The following is a 22,391-nucleotide window of genomic DNA, read 5'->3' as shown; positions in this document are numbered from 1 at the left end:
AACTGGTCCCGTGCTAAGTTCGTAAAGAACTTGTGTTACAGGTACCAGATAACGGAAATAAATGTAAGATTTTTATTATACACATACATATATTTAATATACATCCATAACCTTGGAAAAGACATATTTATATTTATCATACAAATATCTTCCCTTGGCGGGATTCGAACCCGCGACCCCCTTGTGTAGTGACCATGTCACTTACCACTATACCAGACCGACGTAAATGTAATATTTATCTGAGGCTAACACTCCTGGAATCAAACACGGATTCCATGGCTCCACACAAGCACCTACATAATTCATTAAAACTATTCGATTTTAGACAAAAACATCCTCCTGTATATAACACCGATGGCACGATGCGACCAAGACAGCTTATTCTACAGGGTGCTCTGCGTGAGTTTGTTGCTGTTGACTTTGACGTTTGTTGTCATTTTGACAAATGTCTTCGTCGATATCGACGGACTGGTGGGAAGGAAAAAAGGTCAGTCGATTTTTGGTAAGGCGTTATATAAACAATCACGGGTAGGTAGGTACCATCTTGAGACGAACCAGTCTTGGGTTTCGCTTTAAAGAATAACACTAGCCGTTAAAGTATATTGTTCCGTGCTGTGGTTCGGGATAAATAAATGTTCCACCAAAGTACAACTAAAAACCGTATTCAACACTTAAAACACTCAACAAACACTAAAATTCTCAATTCACTTTTTCCGCTTCGCTTCAGGTGATCCGTTCGCTGTTTCGCTTCGAGTAGTTCCGATTACTAACTGACTGCATGCCATCTCTGCAACGCTTTTATAGTCGAGACGAAATCCCTTCTTTTTTTTTTTTTTCCTACCTATGCTGATAGCCTTGAGAGGCTATTTCAGCGTACCCTAGCTTGTGTAGGTGAGCTCGCGGGGCTCAAACCGGAGAATTGCTAACACCGCCCTAGCAAGAGCAGTGCTTCGCAGAATCTACCACCGGATCGGAAGCGCGACCCACTGAGAAGATCCGGCGAGAAACTCAGTGGGCTGTGTCTGTGGGTTAATTCGCTCGTCGAGCCCTTCGTCGCAAGCGACGGGTTCGGCGAGGACGGTGACCGGTGCTTGTATTGCCTAAAAGCACCGTTAATGGATCAGGAGGATCCGTGATGACGTGCTTTGGGCGACGTCGACGGTTTACCAAACGGTCTACAGGATCGGGTATGTAGTTTCCGGCGGCCACGACAAGAGGGTTCTCATGTCGTGCCGCCTTCTCAAAGTGGCGCAGCGATGCCGACTGTAGATACTTACTGACGGGGTCGAGCTCCAGATCATCGTGGAGGTCCACGTTCCTCTGGAACCATGGTGCTCCGACGGCTATCCTGCAGAATCGGGATTGTATAACCTGAAGGGGTTTCAAGTTGGTGCGGGCCGCGTGAGCGAACACTACGCTTGCATACGTCATGACGGGGCGTATGCAAGTTTTGTAGAGGGTTACCTTGTTACGGAGGGACAGTTTGCTTCGTCTACAAAGCATTGGGTAGAGTCGTCCTAGTATAAACGCGGCGCGATCGCGTACCGTTTTTACGTGGGGACGGAATGTCATCCCTCTGTCGAGGGTGACGCCTAGGTATTTGACCTTCGGGGCCCACGGTATGGGCTGGTCAAAGAGAGTGATGGGGCTAACGGCGGAGGTGTTTACGCGCCTATTGGGGAGTGGGGTGCTCGAAGTGGTATTCGGAGGGCGACCCCTTTTGAATAGCACCGCTGTGCTTTTCGTGGGGTTAATTTCTATTCGCCACTTCCGGAACCACTGTCCCATGGTGGTTACTGCGGTCTGGAGTCGCCGATGAAGCAACGACATCTTCCTACACGAGTAGTAGATAGCCGTGTCATCGGCGAAGAGCGCTAGATGGGTCTCCGGAGACCGGGGTATATCGTTGATATACAAACTAAATAGTAACGGGGAGAGTGCGGAGCCTTGCGGGACTCCGGCAGTCAGATGACGGGGACGAGAACGAGTTCCCTCTACTCGATATCGAAACGAACGGTTCGACAAGAAGTCTCGTATGATGAGCACGAGTCTGTCTGGCACTCCCATGTTGTACAGTTTGTAGATCAAACCGTTGTGCCAGACTTTGTCGAACGCCTTCGCTACATCGAAGAAGAGGGCGCCGGTCGGGATTTGTTTACGCCTATTTAGCCCTATTAAGATGTGCTCCGTGAGGCGGTGCACTTGTTGTACGCACGAGTGTTTGGCGCGGAATCCAAACTGCTCGTCTGTTAGAATTTTATTCGCGGTAACGAAGTCACGAAATCCCTAGAATCGTCGAGAATATTTCACAAAAGTCGAGTATTGTGTGTTTCCGCTATCTGACAATAGATGGCATTGTACTTCTCGAGCGTTCTAGATGTTACTAGATCCTTTGATATTCGTTTGACTATTCGACGACAGATGGCGTTACTCTTACCGGTGTAACAATACTAATGACAACGGCCTCAGCTTTAAATACGGAGCAATAGCGATATTGCCGTCTATATTATAGGCAAAAAAAGGGGGAAAAAATGTGCGTCTAAGAACGCCCAACAGAAGCGATAATTTAAACTAATCTAACTAACTAATATGAACTAAGTTGAACTATTTAATATTGAAATTGTTTAACTTGAGAAAAGGCAGGAATTAAAATGTAATGGGAATTGTAATTGTAACATAAATTTTAAAAATATATATAAATATGTAATTAGGCGTTACAAATGCTTAAAGTATCGCTGCCGTGTGCGAGAGAGAAAGGGAAGCCAGACAGACTGGCGCCGTAACGCGTTACGTAACGAAACGGTTCACCCTCCCGTTAGAAGTTAGATAAACGTAACAGGTATACTACGCGCATGCGTTTGAGTGTCACGCATTCACTCTCGCTCTGTCTCTTTCTATTCCATGGAGCGTTCAACGTTTAACCCAACTTTGTTGAAAGTCGCATTAGAAGGTTCACTTCAAGAAACCTTCATTAACAACCTTAATTTATATTATTTAGGTGCATATTAATAATGTAATTTTTTTAAACATTTGACATCGGCAAAGATTGTTTTGCTTTCGCATAGGCCTCCAATCCAGTCTATAAGAAGCTATCACTTCAAAAATTGTGTTTTTTGTTCACTTTTGTAGTTATAAATCATAGTACATAAATAAGTTAAAAAATAAATTAAGATAACAATACTACAATTTATACTAATATACTTTTCAATACATAATCTCTCTTTTTTACTAAAACTTTATTCGATCTTTTCCAAAAATACACTTTTTTTTTTCGTTAGGTCTCTTTAAAATTCTAGAGGTGCAATTAAGCTCTGTCAAACATATGAAGTTTTCAAATGTTTTCAGAAAATGAAAGAGTCAGCAGTATTGTTCAGGATTACGATGATACTAAGTCAATTTCTACCACGACCAGTCCTGCTGAAGATATAGACTACAATATGTATGATGATATCGACAGAACCAAGAGGTCTCTAGGTGAGATTTTTTTTTAATTGCCCTTGTAGGCAGACGAGCATATGGCCCACCTGATGGCAAGTGGTTAGTTTATGGACGTCAGCAATGCCAGGGACAGAGCTAAGCCCCTGCCTACCATTAAGTAATATTTTCCGCAAAGCTCGTATGAAGAAGGACATGTTATTTTTTTCCCTATGCTGATAGCCTTGAGAGGCTATTTCGGCGTTACGTTAACGTGTAAGTGAGCTCTCGGGGCTCAGACCTGCGACGTTGCTAACACTGGCCCTAGCAAGAGCAGTGCTTCGCAGAATCTACCACCGGTTCGTAAACGCGACCCACTGAGAAGATCCGGCGAGAAACTCAGTGGGCTGTGTCTGAGGGTTAATTTACTCGCCGAGCCCTTCGTTGCAAGCAACGGGTTCGACGAGGACGGTGACCGGTGCTTGAGGTACCTAAAAGCACCGTTAATGGATCGGGAGGATCCGTAATGACGTGTTTGGGGAGGACATGTCATAGTGCTCAGGAAACTCCGTGTAGGGGAGCTCATTCCAAAGCCGGATGGTACGTGGCAGAAAAGATCTTTGTAAACGCACTATCGATAAATACAGCGGTTCCAGATAATATGGATGAACTCTGCTCCGGTGGCGGGAAGTGTATACTCCAAAATCTTATCTCTTTGACTAGAAACAGTAAATTTTATGCGGGATTGGCCTGAAACAACACATTTGAAGTCAATTTGAATATTGAAAGTGAATATTGCGCACATTGCTTATGTTGCAAGCCAGTTTTTTTTACTTGTTATTATTTTTTGTGAATCTTTTTAGTTTGTAATGTATATTGTGTGCCTAATATATAAATAAAATAAAATTAAAATTAAAATAAAATACTAGGATTTTTATTTTTTTCGGTCTGTTGAACACAATTATTACAATCATAGATTATACACTTAATATATTTGAGAATTACAATCATTTCACTGAAATTTTTCCTATCGACTCTTTGAGAATCACAGATAACGCATCGTTGCGAGTAGCGACAGAAAATAGAAACTGCTAACGAGGTTTAAGCTAAAACAATCTAAAAATAAAAATATATAAACTATTCCGTATAATATTATAGAAATATTTTTCGAGTCTCTGAAATAGTAAGAATCACAAACTTCTTTTTCTTCCTACGTTTAAAAAAATATACATAAACCTATAATAGTTGATGTAAAGACATGCTATGTAGATATAATTATTCGCTCGCTTTCGGTATTACTACTGTCCATGGACATCAGCAATGCCAGGAGCAGAGTCATTTACCATCTCGCATATACTCGTGAGAATTAAAATTAAAATGCTTGAATTTATCACCTGCCAGTTTCAGAAACGGAAAATCTACGATTTCAAATAAGGAATCCTAAAATGAAGGACGCTATTACAAGAAGATTGGCGGCTTTGTTGAATGAATTAGACCCTGAAGATGTTACTGAACGTACCAAAGAGAGAGTCAATGAAACCGACGCTATTGAGACAATTAGAGGTAACCCGAAACAAATCAAATCAAATCAAATCACGTCACAATTTTGTATTAAGCGATAGGCAGCGGCCTGACTCTGCCCCTGGCATTGCTGAAGGCCACGGGCGACGGTAACCATCAGGTGGGTTGTATGCTCCGCTGCCTACAAGGGCAATAAAAAACAAAACAATCAAACGTCAAAATTCGAATAACAATTAATCTTAAATTGGAAGATTTTTATTGCCCTTGTAGCGACAAGCGTAGGGCCCATCTGACGTTTAGCGGATACCGTCGCCCATTAACGTCAGCAATGCCAGGGGCAGAGCCAATCCTCTGCCTACCGTTAGCCCTCTCTGATAATCTTATCTTATATCTTATCATAATTTATCTATATATATAAAAATAAATGAATTGCTGTTCGTTAGTCTCACTAAAACTCGAGAACGGCTGGACCGATTTGGCTAATTTTGGTCTTGAATTATTTGTGGAAGTCCAGAGAAGGTTTAAAAGGTAGATAAATATGAAAATGCTCGGAATGAAATAAAAATAACAATTTTGTTTTTCCTTTGATGTGTCCCCCTGTCAGACGGATTCCTTTTGTTTGTTTTAAGTTTATTTTATACAAAAGTTTAGGTCTTTTATTTATCGATTGAGGCACTACAAAGTCTACCGGGTTAGCTAGTTGTTAATAGATAATATTCTTTCAGAAAATCAACGCAAGGAACAGGTCGAGATTCAAAACAAATTTGAGATTGACAAAGAGAATATGCTACACTTAGCCGTACATAATGTCCTACTGAACGGGTTTCTGAAGCACAAGGATCTGAATGAAGTGTTTCAGGAAATACGTGACGTGATGAGTAAAATGGCACAAGTCGGCGTTTATGGTAATTTATTATTATTATTATTTTTATTGCTTAGATGGCTGGACGAGCTCACAGTCCACCTGGTGTTAAGTGGTTACTGGAGCCCATAGAAATTTACAACTTAAATGCGCCACCCACCTTGAGACATGAGTTCTAAGGTCTCAGTATAGTTACAACGGCTGCCTACCCTTCAAACCGAAACGCATTACTGCTTCACCGCAGAAATAGGCAGGGCGGTGGTACCTACCCGCGCGGCCTCACAAGAGGTCCTACCACCAGTAAATTTATTAATGATCGCTTAAAGTTTCAGTATTTTTGAAAGCTCATACAAATAAATATAATGGTATCTGTCATCAAACAGCAGAAACGAATATCAAAAGAACTAGTAATATCGAGAACGCTCGAGAAGTGTAACGCCATCTATTATCAAATAACGGAAACACATATCGAAACGACTAGTACTGCCGGGAATGTTCTCGATAATTGTAGACTTGTCGTGTCGACTGTAAAAGGGTTGCAGAGATGATATGAAGGCAGGCCCTAAGCACGTTATTACGGATCCTCCCGATCCATTAATGGTGCTTTAGGTACCTCAAGCACTGGTCACCGTCCTCGCCGAACCCGTCGCTTGCGACGAAGGGTTCGACGAGTAAATTAACCCATAGACACGGCCCACTGAGTTTCTCGCCGGATCTTCTCAGTGGGTCGCGTTTCCGATCCGGTGGTAGATTCTGCGAAGCACTGCTCTCGCTAAGGCTAGTGTTAGCAAATTCTCTCAGGTTGAGCTCGTGAGCTCACTTACCCGTACGGGTGTAGCTGGACTAGCCCCCTAGGCTACCAGCGAATAAGTAGCAAAAACAAATTTGCACACCCAACTATTATGTCTAACTAAGAAAAGAGACATTAAACCTTGAAACTATTTTTAATTGGATAGCCGACCTGCGAAATTCGAAGGAGAAGAATACAAAAAGATTTTTGTTACAGATAGAGACGGCACAAAATCGCGTAACCCGAATGATAATTTTAATGTGTCGCCTATACAAGACGTTTCAAGGTATGAAGAGAAAGAAATCCTAAATGAAATGATGAACTGTAAAGATTTGAAAAAGGACGTATCTGATCAACTGGAGTTTGACGGTAGACGTAAAACTGAGAAAGGTAATAAGTTTTTTTGATATTTTTAGGGCGCTGACGGTTCGAAGTCCAGAACTACTTACTTGATGTTATTTATGCCAATTACCAGAGCTCATAGACATCAGGTCGTCTCCACCTTCAGATATGTGGTCGAAGTCTACTTCTATAGATGCATGCTTAATGATCTCATTTGATCAATCCCACTGCGAGGCTCCCAGTGCTTTTGTCTCAATCTATTTTAGGTGATGTCTCGACCTATAAAAAGTACGGGATAAAAGTACACTTAGGTCCTCAAATGTGGTTTTGGAATTTCTAGAATTATTCAATTTTCTTTTTGGAGTCATATTCCTTGGGATGACGGTGATTAACTTGGCGGAGTGGTCAGGGATGTTATGTTTTTAGTGACTAGTATTTGGATAACAAAATATCAACAGAGAACGTCTTGTGATTTTCATAATATCTTCTCATGTTTCCAGAGATCTTTTTTGCCACGTACCATTTGGCTTTGGTATAAGCTCACCTAAGCGGTATTTCCCGAGCACTATGACATGTTCTTCTTCAAACGAGGCTTATGGAGAGTACTTAACGGTAGGCAGCAGTTTGGCTCTACCCCTGGCATTGCTGAAGTCCATGGGCGACGGTAACCACTCACCATCAGGTGGGCTACTAGGGCAATAAAAAAAAGATCTCCTTGGTACAGGGTCTTTTTCGGCCACCAAACTACAAGGCTAGGAAGGTCTGCTTTTCTGTAGGTAACTCGTTTGAATTCTCATCCACTTCCTTCGATACAAGACTGCACTAAGTGTAGAGGGCACTGAGAAATCTTACTTATTTCAAACCCTCGTAAAATTTATCAATCAAGGAAAAACTTGAATGAAATACGTCAAATTAGAAATAAGTTCGCAATTGAATATTTAATTAACAGCAATGGTGCAAGCTTTAAATATAAGTCGTTAAAGCAACATAACGTATTGGAGGAAGAGTGTAATAACGAATTTATTAATCGACTCAAAAAAGGTGGAGGTTCTCAATTCGACTGTATGTTTTTTTATGTGTTTGTTACCTCATAACTTATGACTGGGTAAATCGATTTTGATGATTCTTTTTTATTAGAAAGCTGACGCTTCCCGTGTGGTCCCATTTCCCATTTAGTACAGTTCTAATAATGGTATCCATGAGAAATCATATAAGTCTTAAATTTGCATTAAGTACGTACGCGACAAATAGAGGAATAACTCAATATCACGCCAACCGATTTCGATGATTATTGAATTTAGTGTGTATATCTTCTACTCTCTATCTATTTGAAGTCTGTTTCTATTAAAGCATGTCTATTTACAATTATAATCGTTTTCAGACCCCAAGATGCTGATAAAGACAGTTATAGACATAACGTCCTTAGGAAACAATAAATTGAAGAATCACAGCGATGCGTAAGTGTATTGTTTCTTTTTTTATTTTGAGGGATGCATGATCTCACGTGCCACCCGGTGTCGAGTGTTTTTAGGAGACCACAGACAACAACCTCGGAAATGCTGTCATCCACCTCGCAACGCGTTACTGCTTCGTGACAGAAATAGCAGAGTGGTGGTACCAATCCGTGCAGGCTGACAAGACGCTTTTGAAGTCGTCGTGGCCTAAAGGATAATAAGATGTCCGATACGATTGGTATGTAGCGTTGCAACTGTGTTCGAATCTCGCAGGCGGGTACCAATGTTTCTAATGAAATACATACTTAAGATATCTTCACTATTGACTTCCACGGTGAAGGAATAATATCGTATAATGAAAATCAAACCCGCAAAATTATAATTTGCGTAATTACTGGTGGTAGGACCTCTTGTGAGTCCGCACGGGTAGGTACCACCACTCCGCCTATTTCTGCCGTGAAGCAGTAATGCGTTTCGATTTGAAGGATGGGGCAGCCGTTGTACCTTAAAACTCATATCTCAAGGTGGATAACGGCATTTACGCTGTAGATCTCTATGGGCTCCAGTAGCCACTTAACACCAGGTGGGCTGTGAGCTCGTCCACACATCTAAACAATAAAAATACATAGAAAGACGCTTTCAGTAATTACGCATTTATGAAACAACTTTATTTCTTTATTGTGGAAGGTATTAGTGAAATAGAAAAATTGGTGACTGCCCGCGGGATTCGAACACCGGTACAGTCGCATCGCTTGATATGAATGCAACGTCCGTCTTATCCTTTAGGCCGCGAAGGCTACAACAATAAATTGTTAGGTCAATACTATTCCGTGGTCTTTAGGTGTGAAGCTTAATTCTCTTATTGATGATACCTTTGATGCCGAACACCGTTATAAATATTATAATATGACGGAGAGACGCTGGTGCCATCAGAGGTCCGCTTTGTTCGAGCAGTCGACTGTTTTGTTCGTCGTTGAGTTGGTCTTCGTGTCCCTTACGGGGGCACAGATCGGGCCTCGGCGCAATCCCTCTGCCCGGGCTTAGACTCCCTGCCTAACGAGACAGGGGTGCAGAATGTTTCAAATAGGGGCTTAAATAGCTCCTTAACCTTCTATAATTCAAAAATATTATCACTTTCTACGTAAATGTAGTGGGGGGGTAAAATTTAGCGTTATGCCCAAGTAACTATTCCACGCAGACGGAGTCACGGGAAAAAGCTAGTTACATATATGTATGCGCGCGATATTTTTAATCTTAATCCATTTCAAATAATAAAAACAATATTGGTATTTAAAAGACAACAAAATTAAAGGAATATTTTCATCCCTGTTTTTTTCACTCTTACAGAAATTCCAGAGAAAACATCAAAGGCTCAGTTAAAATGATTTATAACGGAAAATCGGTTCGATTCATTAACTCTGACAGCAACAATGACAGCAAAGAGCGGACAACGGCTAATCCGATAAACGAACATCTGAGATTACGCGAGTTTGACGTGAAATCAAAAGACGTGAACATGGCTAGGCTTTTGAATGAATATTTAGAGGAGCGATTAAGAAACAAAGACGATAAAATTACACTCAATAGCAACAGAAGATCGAAAAGAAGCATCAGAATTAGGTACACCGACAATTCCAAAAGTAAACCGAGTAATCATTCGTCAATGGACGACAGCAACAACGACTTATACGTCGAAATAGAAACTGATTTAAATAGCAATGACGTTAAAGGCAAGCGGAAACGGAAATTGATTAAAGACTTGATAAAAAGAATACAGATGGCGATACATTCGAACTCGATAGATTCGGATGACAATGAAAAGAAAAATCGAAACATTTGAACGTTAAAAAGCGCGTCCAAAATCCTTTGGTACACAAAAACAAAGTGACGCGTAGTAAACCGGACCCTAAGAAGGCTGTGCACAGAAAACTGGATCCGCTTAATAAAGCTATTCCGAATAATGAGGAATCTCCGTACATTCACGACAGATCGGGCGAATCATGGAAAAATAAATATACAGGCCCGAGATTTTTAACCGGATCCAAAGCTATAAATTCGCAGAGTTAAACGAAGTCGAAATAGATTATAATAAAGTATTAAACTTTAACGGGATCCCGCAAAGATTGCAGAAGCCTCTAACGACAGGATCTAGCGCTGAATTTGCCGGTTCCTTCTTTGATGTCGGCAAACTCAAGTTCATAATCAAAGAATTAGACGGAAGCGGCCTGGCCGTTGGTTTTAACCAGTATGTTGATGAAGCACCAGATCCCGAAACCATGAAGGTTTTCACTGGTATGGAGAGCATGCTGGAAAGCTATCACGAAAACGAAGGCGACCCACAAGAAAAAAATGATGAAGGGCATTTGGAAGAGGAGGTAAAAGACCACGCTATACAACGTAGATCTGTCAAGAGTAAAACTTTAAAAAGCGATTATCATTCAAACGAATACAAAGTGATTTTCGAGCCAAATTTCTTGCAGTTTAATACGTATCACGACGTTTACAACCAGGGCAACAGAGAAATTAAAGAGACAAAACAAAAACCTCGGCTCTTGGACGAAAGTATTTTCGAGAGAAATTTGAATCCAGCCCAGATATTCGGCCTGTCCAGATTATTCGACAGAAGGAAGCGATCGGTGAACGTTAAAAAAATATCTAATCTAAAAAATAAAGTCAAACTGAGCAGATTTTTGAATACAAGATCTAATAAAAAAAAGATTTACATTAACAAGAAAAGGAATAAGAGAGATGTCAGCAAAATAAGAGTCATAGCTGGCGATCCATTCGCTTCTTCTAGATATTCGGATGAAAATATATTTGTGGTTTCCGATGAGAATCTTTTTGCTGACAGAGCACTGATAAGAGATTCCGAGAGACGTAACAACGACCAGCTAATTCAAGAGCATTATGATCTACTGACTCCACTCGCATACGAAGCATCTTCGAATCCCTACGTTAAGCTATTCGAAGGGATATCAAGACAGAACGCCTTAATGTCTAAATACCCCCACATTTTTCTTGAAGACAACAACAAATCTAAAGAGAGAAAAGACATTATTGTCAATCCGTTCCTAAACAAATTCTTTAGCCGGAGATCTGATAGAGAAAGTGATGCTACTACAAAACCAGTGCATAATGTTAATTTGAATACCCAAGACACGGATAAGCAGAATTACAAAGTTAGCGTTAAGATAATGCCGAAAAACGCGACAGATCTCAACCCTGGATTCAAGGAAATCCACACTAGCATCAATAAAAGCTTTCACAAGAACGGCCTCTTATTTTCATCGTTGGTTAACGTGACGGAAATCTCCAAAGTTATTGCGATAAACAATACAAAAAACAACTCTTTCGTAGATCAACATTCCGCTCAAAATGATGCATCGAGACGTAGCTTCAAAGGCGTAAAAGAAGAAGGAACTAAAGATGATTTCATTGATTTAACATTACCTTTTGATTCTCGGAAAACAATGAGAGTGCGTAAAGACGAGTTCGCGAAGCTAATGGCAGCGTCTCTGGTTAAATTGCAGGAGGAGAAAAGTCTTGTGACGTCAGAAGCGACAACTACTGTAACATCTACACGCAGGCCATCAAAATAAGCAACGCTCCAAAGAAAGGGAACAGCGAATTTTTGACAGGGGAAATTATTAAGAAGATCGATAGAAACACAGGTTTATTACAGACGTTCCTAGAAAAGTATTGGATAAATTCGAAAACCTGCCCAAAGTATTGCGAACAGACGTCAACCCTAGACGATATGAATTGGAAGAGTTCCAGAGAGCTCCCGAATTATTTACTAGAGAATTACCGAAGATCGAAGTGAGCATAACAGTCATGTCCTGCCATTCGTTTATGCCTACCAACAGCCTTACTTCGCATCCAATAAAGCTCAAATAATGTGGCAAATGTCCTTTACCATGGTCACATACACACTAACACCATTAATGGAAGGCAGACCGTCTTCTGTAATGGCAGAGAAGTCAACGCTAAAAACACTGGCAATAACAGCGTCAAGAGACAAATAAACCAACCAAATTCTTTATAGACGATCTAGAAAATGATGGTATGAAGTATAAAGTTTCCGAGCAGAAAACAACACAGTTTCCTATTTCGCTTAATGCGACTAACGTTTCGTAATGACGTTCACGAATAACTAACTCTGTAATTAAAATGGCGTTCAATTAAAAAATGATATTTTACTTACATTGTAATTTTAATTGATGAAACACTAGTGGGAAGACACGTTGACTCCCAAACAAAGCTCAAAGTTACCCTGAATTATTACTGGATACATTATTAAAAAAAAGCCCTTTATCCCATGCAATTACTTTTTTTTGGGTAATTATGTTATATGTATGAACCCCTCTCAGGTAAAGGCCTCTTCCACAGATTTCCAGTTTGTTTGTCTCTGGCGACATAAATACAGTGTGGTCCAGCAACTTTTCTAATGTCGTCCTCCCAACGCGGGTCTACCGACACGCCGCTTGCCCTGTGGACCGTCCCATGCAGTTACTTTAGATGTCCATCTCCCATCCCCGAGTCGTGCCACTGGCCAGCCCACTTAAATTTCAATCTTTGAGCATATTTGATAACGTCCACTGTTTTGGTTAAGCTTCTTAGCTTCGTATGAAGGATTCTGTGTGATTTTCCGGATACATTAATCCTATTATTTTTTTTTCGTTATATTCACTACTACTTTCCACTAGATGGAGTTATTGAGCTATGAACTAATACCGTAATCGAACGAGAGGTGGCTCTCTCAGCAACTAAGCGCGGCCGTCACAATATCATGAGACATTCCATAATTTACTCATTCGAGGAAACGTTTGAAACTGGTATTTCCTCGCCATATTTCCTGTACATGTCGTCAGAGAGCTGCTAAGTGGTTTTATTTTAAATGGCGAACATTTGGTTGCTTAGTCACGACTCGAACTGCCAACGACCTTGGCCCTTAACTTAAAGTTTGAAGTCGTCGTAGCTTAAAAGACGCCCTGTGCTCCAATCCTGAATATAGGCACTAATTTTTGGGGGAGCGTCAAAGAGGAACTAACAGTATCTTCAGGTCTGGCATTTTTGTGACTAGGGTTTTCATTTCACGCTAAGAGGATTCTATGTGTTACCCCCGGGTAGGGGTTCCCACCAGGCCGGGGGACCTATGGCGTATTGCTAGCCCTGTTACCCTATAAATTATGACACTAGTCAGCATATTCCTTGATACGAATAAGCCATGGCTTCATTTAATTACCGAAATTCGGTTTGTGGGAAAGGGACTGTGAATGGTTCCTATTCAATGCAGTCCCCACTCGAAATCTTTCAAAGCCACAAAAATTCACATAAAGTATTCCGTAATTCATCGTTATCGTCTAGACCAAGCAATTTTGTGTTATCATTGCATATTGCTTCGTAAAGTAAGCTAACCGCAATTTAAGTCATCCTAGTTTTGACCGCAACAACAAAAGCCACTGTCGATCATTTATGACATCAGAGTGACGATTCAACTACGCGTCATCTGTAGTTAATTCGCAATTCATCAAATTTGAACCAACAATTTGCGCACTTAATATTGAAATTACTTTTTTTTGGGAAGTGATAATGCTGTATTCCTGTTGGCCCTAAGACCTATCCAGCTTCATCAGAGGCGAACACGGGCTCAGCTAGAAGGGTGTGATTCGCTAAAATTCATGACCAAATGCCGGTTAAGAATCGCGACCATTGAGGAGAGCTGGCTAGGAACTCAGCGGGTGAAATAAGAAGTAATTACTGATGGTAGGACCTCTTGTGAGTCCACACGGACCGGCACCACCACCCTGTCTATTTCTGCCGTGAAGCAGTAATGCGTTTCGGTTTGGAGGGTGGGGCAGCCGTTGTTACTATATTGAGACCTAAAACTTAAATTTCAAGATGGGTGACGCATTTACGTTGTAGATGTCTATGGGCTCCAGTAACCACTTAACACCAGGTGGGCTGAAGCAATAAGGTAATCCCACAGACTTTTGGCAATTCTTCTCAATACCATAGTTCACAATTCCAATTTGGTGTTACAGCAACGATGACCAGTGGGTCCGATGATCCGGGAAATGAGAAGATTCGGCGAGAAACTCCACTGAGTGTTACGGATCCCCCCGACCCATTAACGGTGCTTTTAGGTACCACAAGCACGGTCAATAATCGTCGTCGAACCCGTCGCTTGCGACGAAAGGCTCGACGAGCGAATTAACCCACAGACACAGCCCACTGAGTTTCTCGCCGGATTTTCTCAGTGGGTCACGATTCCGATCCGGTAGTAGATTCAGCGAAACACTACTCTTGGTAGGGCTAGTGTTAGCAAATTATCTTAGGTTGAGCCCCTGATCTCACCTACTGGTCCGCGCTAATTGGAATAGCCCTTAGGCTACCAACGATTAAGTAGGAAAATAAGAATAAATTTAGAAGGAACATTATTTATTTGTCCATGCATACATGTTTAATTTTTTGCTAACTGTTGGCTTATTATACTTTTAAGTAAGTATATTTGTATGTAACTAAATGATATGGTGATTTAGTATTACATGTTTATAGTAGGTAATACTTCATGTATTTATTAATTTTATTCATTAGTTAACGATAGGCTTTAAGTATTGTTATTGATAGAACTATTTGATTATTGTTGATATTGTATTAACGCAACATAGCAGCTGTCTCTTTTTCTGATCTTCCCTGATGAAAATGAAAAAAGTGCTCATTGAGTTTTCTCATTTCGGCGCCAATACATTGTACAATATTTTGCGATATTAAATGGAGTGGGGTGATAAAGAGAACCGAATCGCTGTGATTGCATTACACAAAGTAGGTATGGAGCCAAACGCCAATTTTTAAAACTCTCCATACGCTTGGTATTAGTAAAATGTTTGTGTACCGGGCTATTAATAGGCGCAATGAGACCTCCTCTGTTTGTGATAGAAAAAGATCTGGCCGTCCACGTAGTGTTCGTAAGAAAAAAGTGGTCAAAGCAGTAAGGGAAAGAATTCGAAGAAATCCTGTCCGAAAGCAAAAGATTTTATCTCGGGAGATGAAGATAGAACCTAGAACATGTCGCGTATTTTAAAGATGACTTAGGACTTGCAGTCTATAAGAGACGTATGATAATTTCTTAACTGATAATTTAAAGAGAATAGGGTGGGTAAAATCGAAAAAACTACTGAAGCGGTACGCAAAGGGAGGTCATAGAAATTTTTGTTTACGGATGAGAATTTTTTTACAATTGAGCAACATTTTAACAAACAAAATGACCGTATTTATGCTCAAAGCTCTAAGGAACTGCCAATTAGTCGACAGAGTGCAACGTGGGGACTATCCGACTTCAGTGATGGTTTTGGTGGGGTATTAGCTATGAAGGAGTGACTGAGCCATACTTTTGTGAAAAGGTATCAAAACATCGGCACAAGTGTATCAAGATACCATTCTTGAGGAGGTAGTGAAGCCCTTAACAACACCATGTTCAATAATCAAGAATGGTCCTTCCAGCGAGACTCGGCGCCAGGTCATAAGCTCGGTCTACGCGTCTTGGTTGGAAACGAATGTTTCGGACTTCATCAGAGCTGAAGACTGGCCGTCGTCTAGTCCCGATCTTAATCCGCTGGATTATGATTTATGGTCAGTTTTAGAGAGTACGGCTTGCTCTAAACGCCATAATATTTGGAGTCCCTAAAACGATCCGTACGATTGGCCAGTGAAAATTTCCCATGGAAGAGTGCGTGCTTCTATTGATAACTGGCCTCAACGTTTAAAGGACTGTATTACAGCCAATGGAGACCACTTCGAATAGCCTTTTTATACTTTAAATTGTTTTATATTTATGTATTAAACTAACACACTGTAAAAGTAATAAATGTTATTTATCAATAGATTTTTTTTTTCTTTTGTCTCCGTATTTATGGCAAGACTAGGTAATTAAAATCTATACATATAAATAAAATTAGAGTGTCTGTTTGTAATATTGAAATAACCACTTTTTACTACATGCATATTATATACGGTACATACACCAAAATAACATTTTTTACAATTTTTCTCTGTCTGTCTGTTTGTTCCGGCTAATCTCTGGAACGGCTGGACCGATTTTGATGAGACTTTCACTAATAGATAGCTGATGATATAAGAAGTAACTTAGGCTACGCCCGCGGCCTCACCGCAGTTATTGTCGTACCGCGCGCAACATGGCGGGCTTCGCCTATCAATAATGAATTTAATGTTTCCGAAGCGAAGCGAGGGCGGGTCGCTAGTATTAATATATATTATTATACATGAGCACACGTAAACGTTCCACTACGAATCCGTTTATATAATGTAAACTCAACGCCCACTACACGTACTAAACCGGAAAAGCCAGTTTCGCGACATAAATAGATTTAAAAAAAAAACGAAAAACCAAAAAAATACAACGGAAATTTATTGACGTCATAAAAAATACGCAGAACCGTTTGTTTAACAGCTTAGACGAAATCGCGGTTTATTAATTCATATTTATGTAGATATGAGTGAAAACCGGTCGCTTCTTGGCGGCACGACTTGACAACCCTTTTGTCGTAGCCGCTGGAAGTTACATACCCGATCCTGTAGACCGAATGGTAAATAGTCGACGTCGTCCAAAGCACGTCTTACGGATCCTCCCGACCCATTAACGGTGCTTTTAGGTACCACAAGCACCGGTCAATAATCGTCGTCAAACCTGTCGCTTGCGACGAAGGGCTCGACGAGCGAATTAACTCACAGTCACAGCCCACTGAGTTTCTCGCCGGATTTTCTCAGTGGGTCGCGTTTCCGATCTGGTGGTAGATCCTGCGAATCACGGCTCTTGCTAGGGCCAGTGCTAGCATCACTCCGGTTTGAGCCCCGTGAGCTCACCTACACGTTAGGATGAAGCTGAAACAGCCTCTCAAGGCTATCAGCATAGGTAGAAAAAAAAAGGAGTTTGCTCTTGCGCCGGAGGTCGTGACTTTGATTCCCGCGTAGACAAACATTCGTGTGACGACCAATTTTGTTTTGACTCTGTCTGGGTGTTCATTATCTATATATGTACATATATATAAGTATCTATGTATGTATGTCAGTCTCTGGTACCCATAACGCTGGAAATCCTAATTTCGGGCCGGATAACCGAGCGCGATTTGTTCTCAGCTAATATTATAAAAAGGACGCTAATTATCCGTTAAGGATATCACAGAACGGACATAAAAAAAAACTATGTACATATAAAACCAGTTCCTGCGATTTTATGACTCGAATAACTTTGACAAACACTGTTAAAACGTCATACTTAAGGTCTAGTTTGAAGCGTAGTAGAATTGCGAAGAGTATTAACCTATATATTAATACGTGAAGCAAAAACTTTGTATCCCTTTTACGAAAATTGCGCGGACGGAGGAGTATGAAATTTTCCACACTTATAGAGAATATAGAGAAGGAATGCACAATGCTAATATTTTTTTAAATAATGCATAAAAGATACATTAAATCAATAAAGAAAACATTACACACACTACATACCATGTATTTGACGCACACACGCATGCATACTATTCATTGTCAAACTTTTGTTCTTGACGTCTGTTGTCAAATTGAGAATAGATTAAATATTGTTTGTCTTTGTTAATATTTTTATAGTGTAGTCTTGGCGAAAATTTTAATTATAGAAGTATAAAATACAATCATAATAGTGTACAAACTTACAATTCCATTAATTATAGTCGAATTTCGACTACTACGGGACCTCTAGTTTTATTAATACCATGAGAACTTAGGACGTGTTCAGGAACAACTTCAACGATAAAAGGAAGAAGATCACGGTTTGTTGTTCTATTGGTTAGATGGGAGAGGGAGAAACTTAGTGGGCATTGTCCATGGGTTAATTTACTCGTCGGGCCCTTCGTCGCAAGCGACGGGTTCGGCGAGGACGGTGGCCGGTGGTTGAGGTACCTAAGAGCAACGTTAATGGATCGAGAGGATCCGCAATGACGTGTTGCTAGCTACTACGCCATCGAGTCAATCTAAGTCTAACGCAAGGTTACATAAACTTTTCGATACTATTTCTGGTGGCATTAAGCCGCGGTCTGTGGGCTCAGGAAAAGGTTTGAGCCCCCTGAGCTCACCTACTCGTCCGCAGAATCTAGCATGAGCCCACGAGGTTACTAGAATAGGTAGGGAAAAAAAGCATCTCCAGATAAACCAAGAACCCTTCTGGCGGTTGAATGACTGTAAAAAACCTTATACCATTACGATTTAAGATAAGATCTTCTTAATATACGAAGTCGGAGCGTCAATTATATTTTACGTCTCTTAATTCTTACGAATCTATTAATAAAACAGTAATTTTTTTTTATATGATTCACTAACACATCAAAAGCTTGTTACCTATGTGCATGATATTAATTTACGTGTAGTTCATATATAAAAATGAAACTGTAATAAGCAAACAAAGCGTTATATCGAGGGGTGAAAGGCTGTTTGCCTTAAACGACACTTCGTTTAATACGCGACGTTTATATTTGTAACTAGCGACTCGCCCTCGCTTCGCTTCGGAAACATTAAATTTTATTATTGATAGCTGAGTCCCGCGATGTTACCTGCGATCATTGTTGTACCGCGGGTGACGCCGCGGGCGAAGCTAGTCTAAAAAAAGTAGCCAAAGTAGCTATCAGTGAGTCTCGTCAAAATCGGTCCAGCCGTTCCAGAGATTAGCCGGAACAAACAGACAGACAGACAGATAGACAGACAGACAAAAATTGTAAAAAATTCTATTTTGGTGTATGTACCGTATATATATTCATATGCATGTAGTAAAAAGCGGTTATTTCAATATTACAAACAGACACTCCAATTTTATTTATATGTATAAATTAGCACCAACAGTTCGATGTTTGCAATTGAACTTCAATTAAGTTTACTCCATTCAAATAACTGATGATAACAATGGTATGGTAATTAGTGTTAATAACTTTAAATTTTAAAATATGGGAAATACGAACTATACCGAAGGGTGAAAGGCGATTTGGTATAAGCGACATTTTTGGAACTCTACAGGAGAGAAATTTAATGTTTAAACTTTTGGAAAAATATTTCATAACAAAAAAACTCCTTCAGCTTTGAATGGAGCTTAATTAAAACCATCAAATTGTTGACGCTAATACCAAATAAAACGGACCTTTAATTACGCGCGATAAATGTCTTGTATTTGAACTGGTGGTAGGACTTCTTGTGAGTCCGCGATATAAGATATAAGTTCTAAGGTCTCAAGTATAGTTACAACAGCTGCCCACCCTTCAAACCGAAATGAATGACTGCTTCACGGCAGACTTACAAGAGGTCCTACCACCAGTAAAAACTTCTTCGTTTTCTACTAATTTCCTTGTTGTAGCTTAGCAAAATGAAGTCTCTTGAATTGGCGAATAGAAATAAGCGTGATGGTCCCGGTCAAAGGTTTATATTCTCGTCGTGGACAGGTGATTGGATGGTAGCGTGTGTGGATGTAGCGTTCATCAGAGAACAGCCAGGTCATGATGATGCGAGCTTCGTACAACATGCCTTCAATAAATTTAATCAGAAAAGCGTTATCTAATCGAAGTTTCCGAATCTATTTTATAATGAGTGAAACGGTTGTAAAACAATCAGCGCGCTCGAATAAATATAATTACAGAGGATGCTCTATTATACCTTACCGGTGGTAGGACGGCTTGTGAGTCCGCACGGGTAGGTACCACCGCCCTGCCTATTTCTGCCGTGAAGCAGTAATGCGTTTCGGTCTGAAGGGCCGGGCAGCCGTTGTAACTATACTGAGATCTTAGAACTTATATCTCAAGGTGGGTGGCGCATTTACATAGTAGATGTCTATGGGCTCCAGTAACCACTTAACATCAGGTGGGCTGTGAGCTCGGCCAACCATATAAGCAATAAAAAAAAAAGTCACGTATTAAGAGAAAAGTCACTTAAACCAAATAGATTTGCACCCCTCGGATATATATTTGAAGAATCAAAGATGTAAAAACATTCTTAACTAAAAACGTGCGTATTATTGACTAGCGCCCCGTTCCGGCTCCGCTCGGGTCTTTAACAAAAATTTCAACGATATTTAACGTTGTTTTATTTTTTTAAATAAAAGAACACTTATTGCGGCATAAATATAAAAATTAGACATATGCTGTCGCGACACTTTTTGTAAATAATAATGTGCTCTACAAAGTCATAGTACATTATTTTATTTTATCATCAATAGTTTTCGCCGGGCACGCGATGTAAAGTATATTTTAGGTAATTTTTTTACACCTTGGATTACATTATTGGTGTTTTAGTAAGGATCCCAAATTTTTTTTTTTTTCTCGGGCGGGCGGGCCGGCCGAACCTCCTACGAGGTCCCCGCGCTAGGGGCGCGCGGGGTATGTGAGACTCAACGATCTGCAGGTGTTGAGAGCAGATCGCGGGCCCAAGGATTTTAGGGCCCACCCACTAAACGACTCCCCTGCACTCTTACACCCGACGTCCGATCTCCGTCCGGGGTCAGAACCCGTTCAGAGTAGGGGGTTCCCGCGGTCAACACTACAACCAGACACGCGGCGCCACCCCGAGGACGCCCGACCGACGGGTCGTCGAGGCGATAGTCGACGACCAACGACGTCGGTCTCCGCGGTACGGCGGCCCTACCAGGCCGCCCGGGCGGTGCCGCTGGTGTTCCGGGATACCCCGCTGGGCCAGAACCAGCCTGCCGGGTCGGAACGCGATACACCGCCGACCGGGTTGCTCTTCAACAGTATGTTCGGCGACGACAGCGACGACGAAAATGCGGACCGCATCGCAGTCCGCAGCCGCCGACGCGCCGTCCCGTCCTCCTGGTGCCAGCGCGCTAGAGTGACGGTAGCGTGCGGCGCAGCCTCAACCCCCTTAGGTCGCCCCGTGACCATCACCGGGAGGAGACTGCCTCCTCATAGGGGCTGGAGCTGGACAAACGCCCTCCTCCGACCCCGGCTCGACGGCGGCGGCACGGCGCCGAGAGGGAAGAAGAGCTCTCCCTCTCCCGTTCCGCCGCCTCCTTCTGCGAGATGGTGGACTCGCAGAAGTCGAGCATCGCCTGCCAGGACTCGTCGCTGCCGAGCATCGTAGCCACGACGGTCGGAAGCGACAAGTCCGGTCCTATTTTTGCAACGAGGACGCGGCGCTGCTCCGCGAAAGCGGGCAGTACGCGAGCGTGTGCTCCGCCGTGTCCTCGTTGCAGCCACTGCAGTGGTGGCACTTCGGCGTCGGCTCCCTCCGGGCGACGAGGTGCAGGTAGCGACCGAAACAGCCGTGTCCCGTGAGCACCTGCGTCGCTCGGAAGGTGAGACGTCCTCGGTCGCGATTCACCCAGTCCGAGAGGACCGGGCGGATCGCCTCGACGGTCCGTCGCCCGTAGGCGGGGTCCGCCAGGCGGCGAGACCACGCCTCGAGCACGGCACGCCGAGATTGAAGCTTCCGCGCTCGAACTTCCGCCGCGCCGGACGCGGCTCCCCCCTGGAGCGGAGATCGCATCGCCACGCGTAATCCGCAGCGAGCGCCTCCGCTTCCAGGTCCCAGGGAGGCGTCCCAGCTAGCACGCACGCCGCCTCGAACGAGACGGTGCGGTATCCACGAACCGCCCTGACCGCAATCGCGCGCTGCGGACGTCGCAACGCCGCAACGTTGTCGCGGGTCAGGGCGTGACACCACACGGGAGCCCCGTACAGTGCCATCGACCGCACCACCCCCGTGTAGAGGCGGCGCACCACCACGTCAGGCCCCCCGACGTTCGGCAACAGCCGACTCAGCGAGCCGGCGGCCGCCATCAGTCGGGGACCTAATCTCTCAAAGTGAGCGCGGAAGCTCCAACGAAAGTCCAGTACGAGACCGAGGTACCGCAACCCGGTCGCCTCGATCTCGACGCGAACGCCTCCGATCACGAGGTGGGCCCCCTGAGGCGGAACAAGCTAACAACCTAACCTAACCTAACAGTGAAATAATTTTTCAA

General features: G+C 42.3%; 1 protein-coding gene across 1 annotated transcript; it reads left to right on the top strand.

Moving 5' to 3' along the window:
• The first annotated feature begins 354 nt into the window (after window positions 1-354).
• On the top strand, window positions 355-12,404 carry LOC149500226 (uncharacterized). The gene is given in 9 exon segments (XM_089737667.1): window positions 355-487; window positions 3,346-3,474; window positions 4,816-4,977; window positions 5,661-5,840; window positions 6,804-6,977; window positions 8,311-8,386; window positions 9,731-10,212; window positions 10,215-10,436; window positions 10,439-12,404. Coding segments are annotated over 9 exon segments (3,102 nt in total). The 3' UTR covers window positions 11,983-12,404.
• Window positions 12,405-22,391: the final 9,987 nt, after the last annotated feature.

Source organism: Bombyx mandarina, chromosome 23, assembly GCF_030267445.1.
Source record: "Bombyx mandarina strain Sakado chromosome 23, ASM3026744v2".
Classification (NCBI taxonomy): domain Eukaryota; kingdom Metazoa; phylum Arthropoda; class Insecta; order Lepidoptera; family Bombycidae; genus Bombyx; species Bombyx mandarina.
The sequence above is the reverse complement of the archived record's forward strand: the minus strand, read 5'-3'. Positions and strand labels throughout refer to the sequence as shown.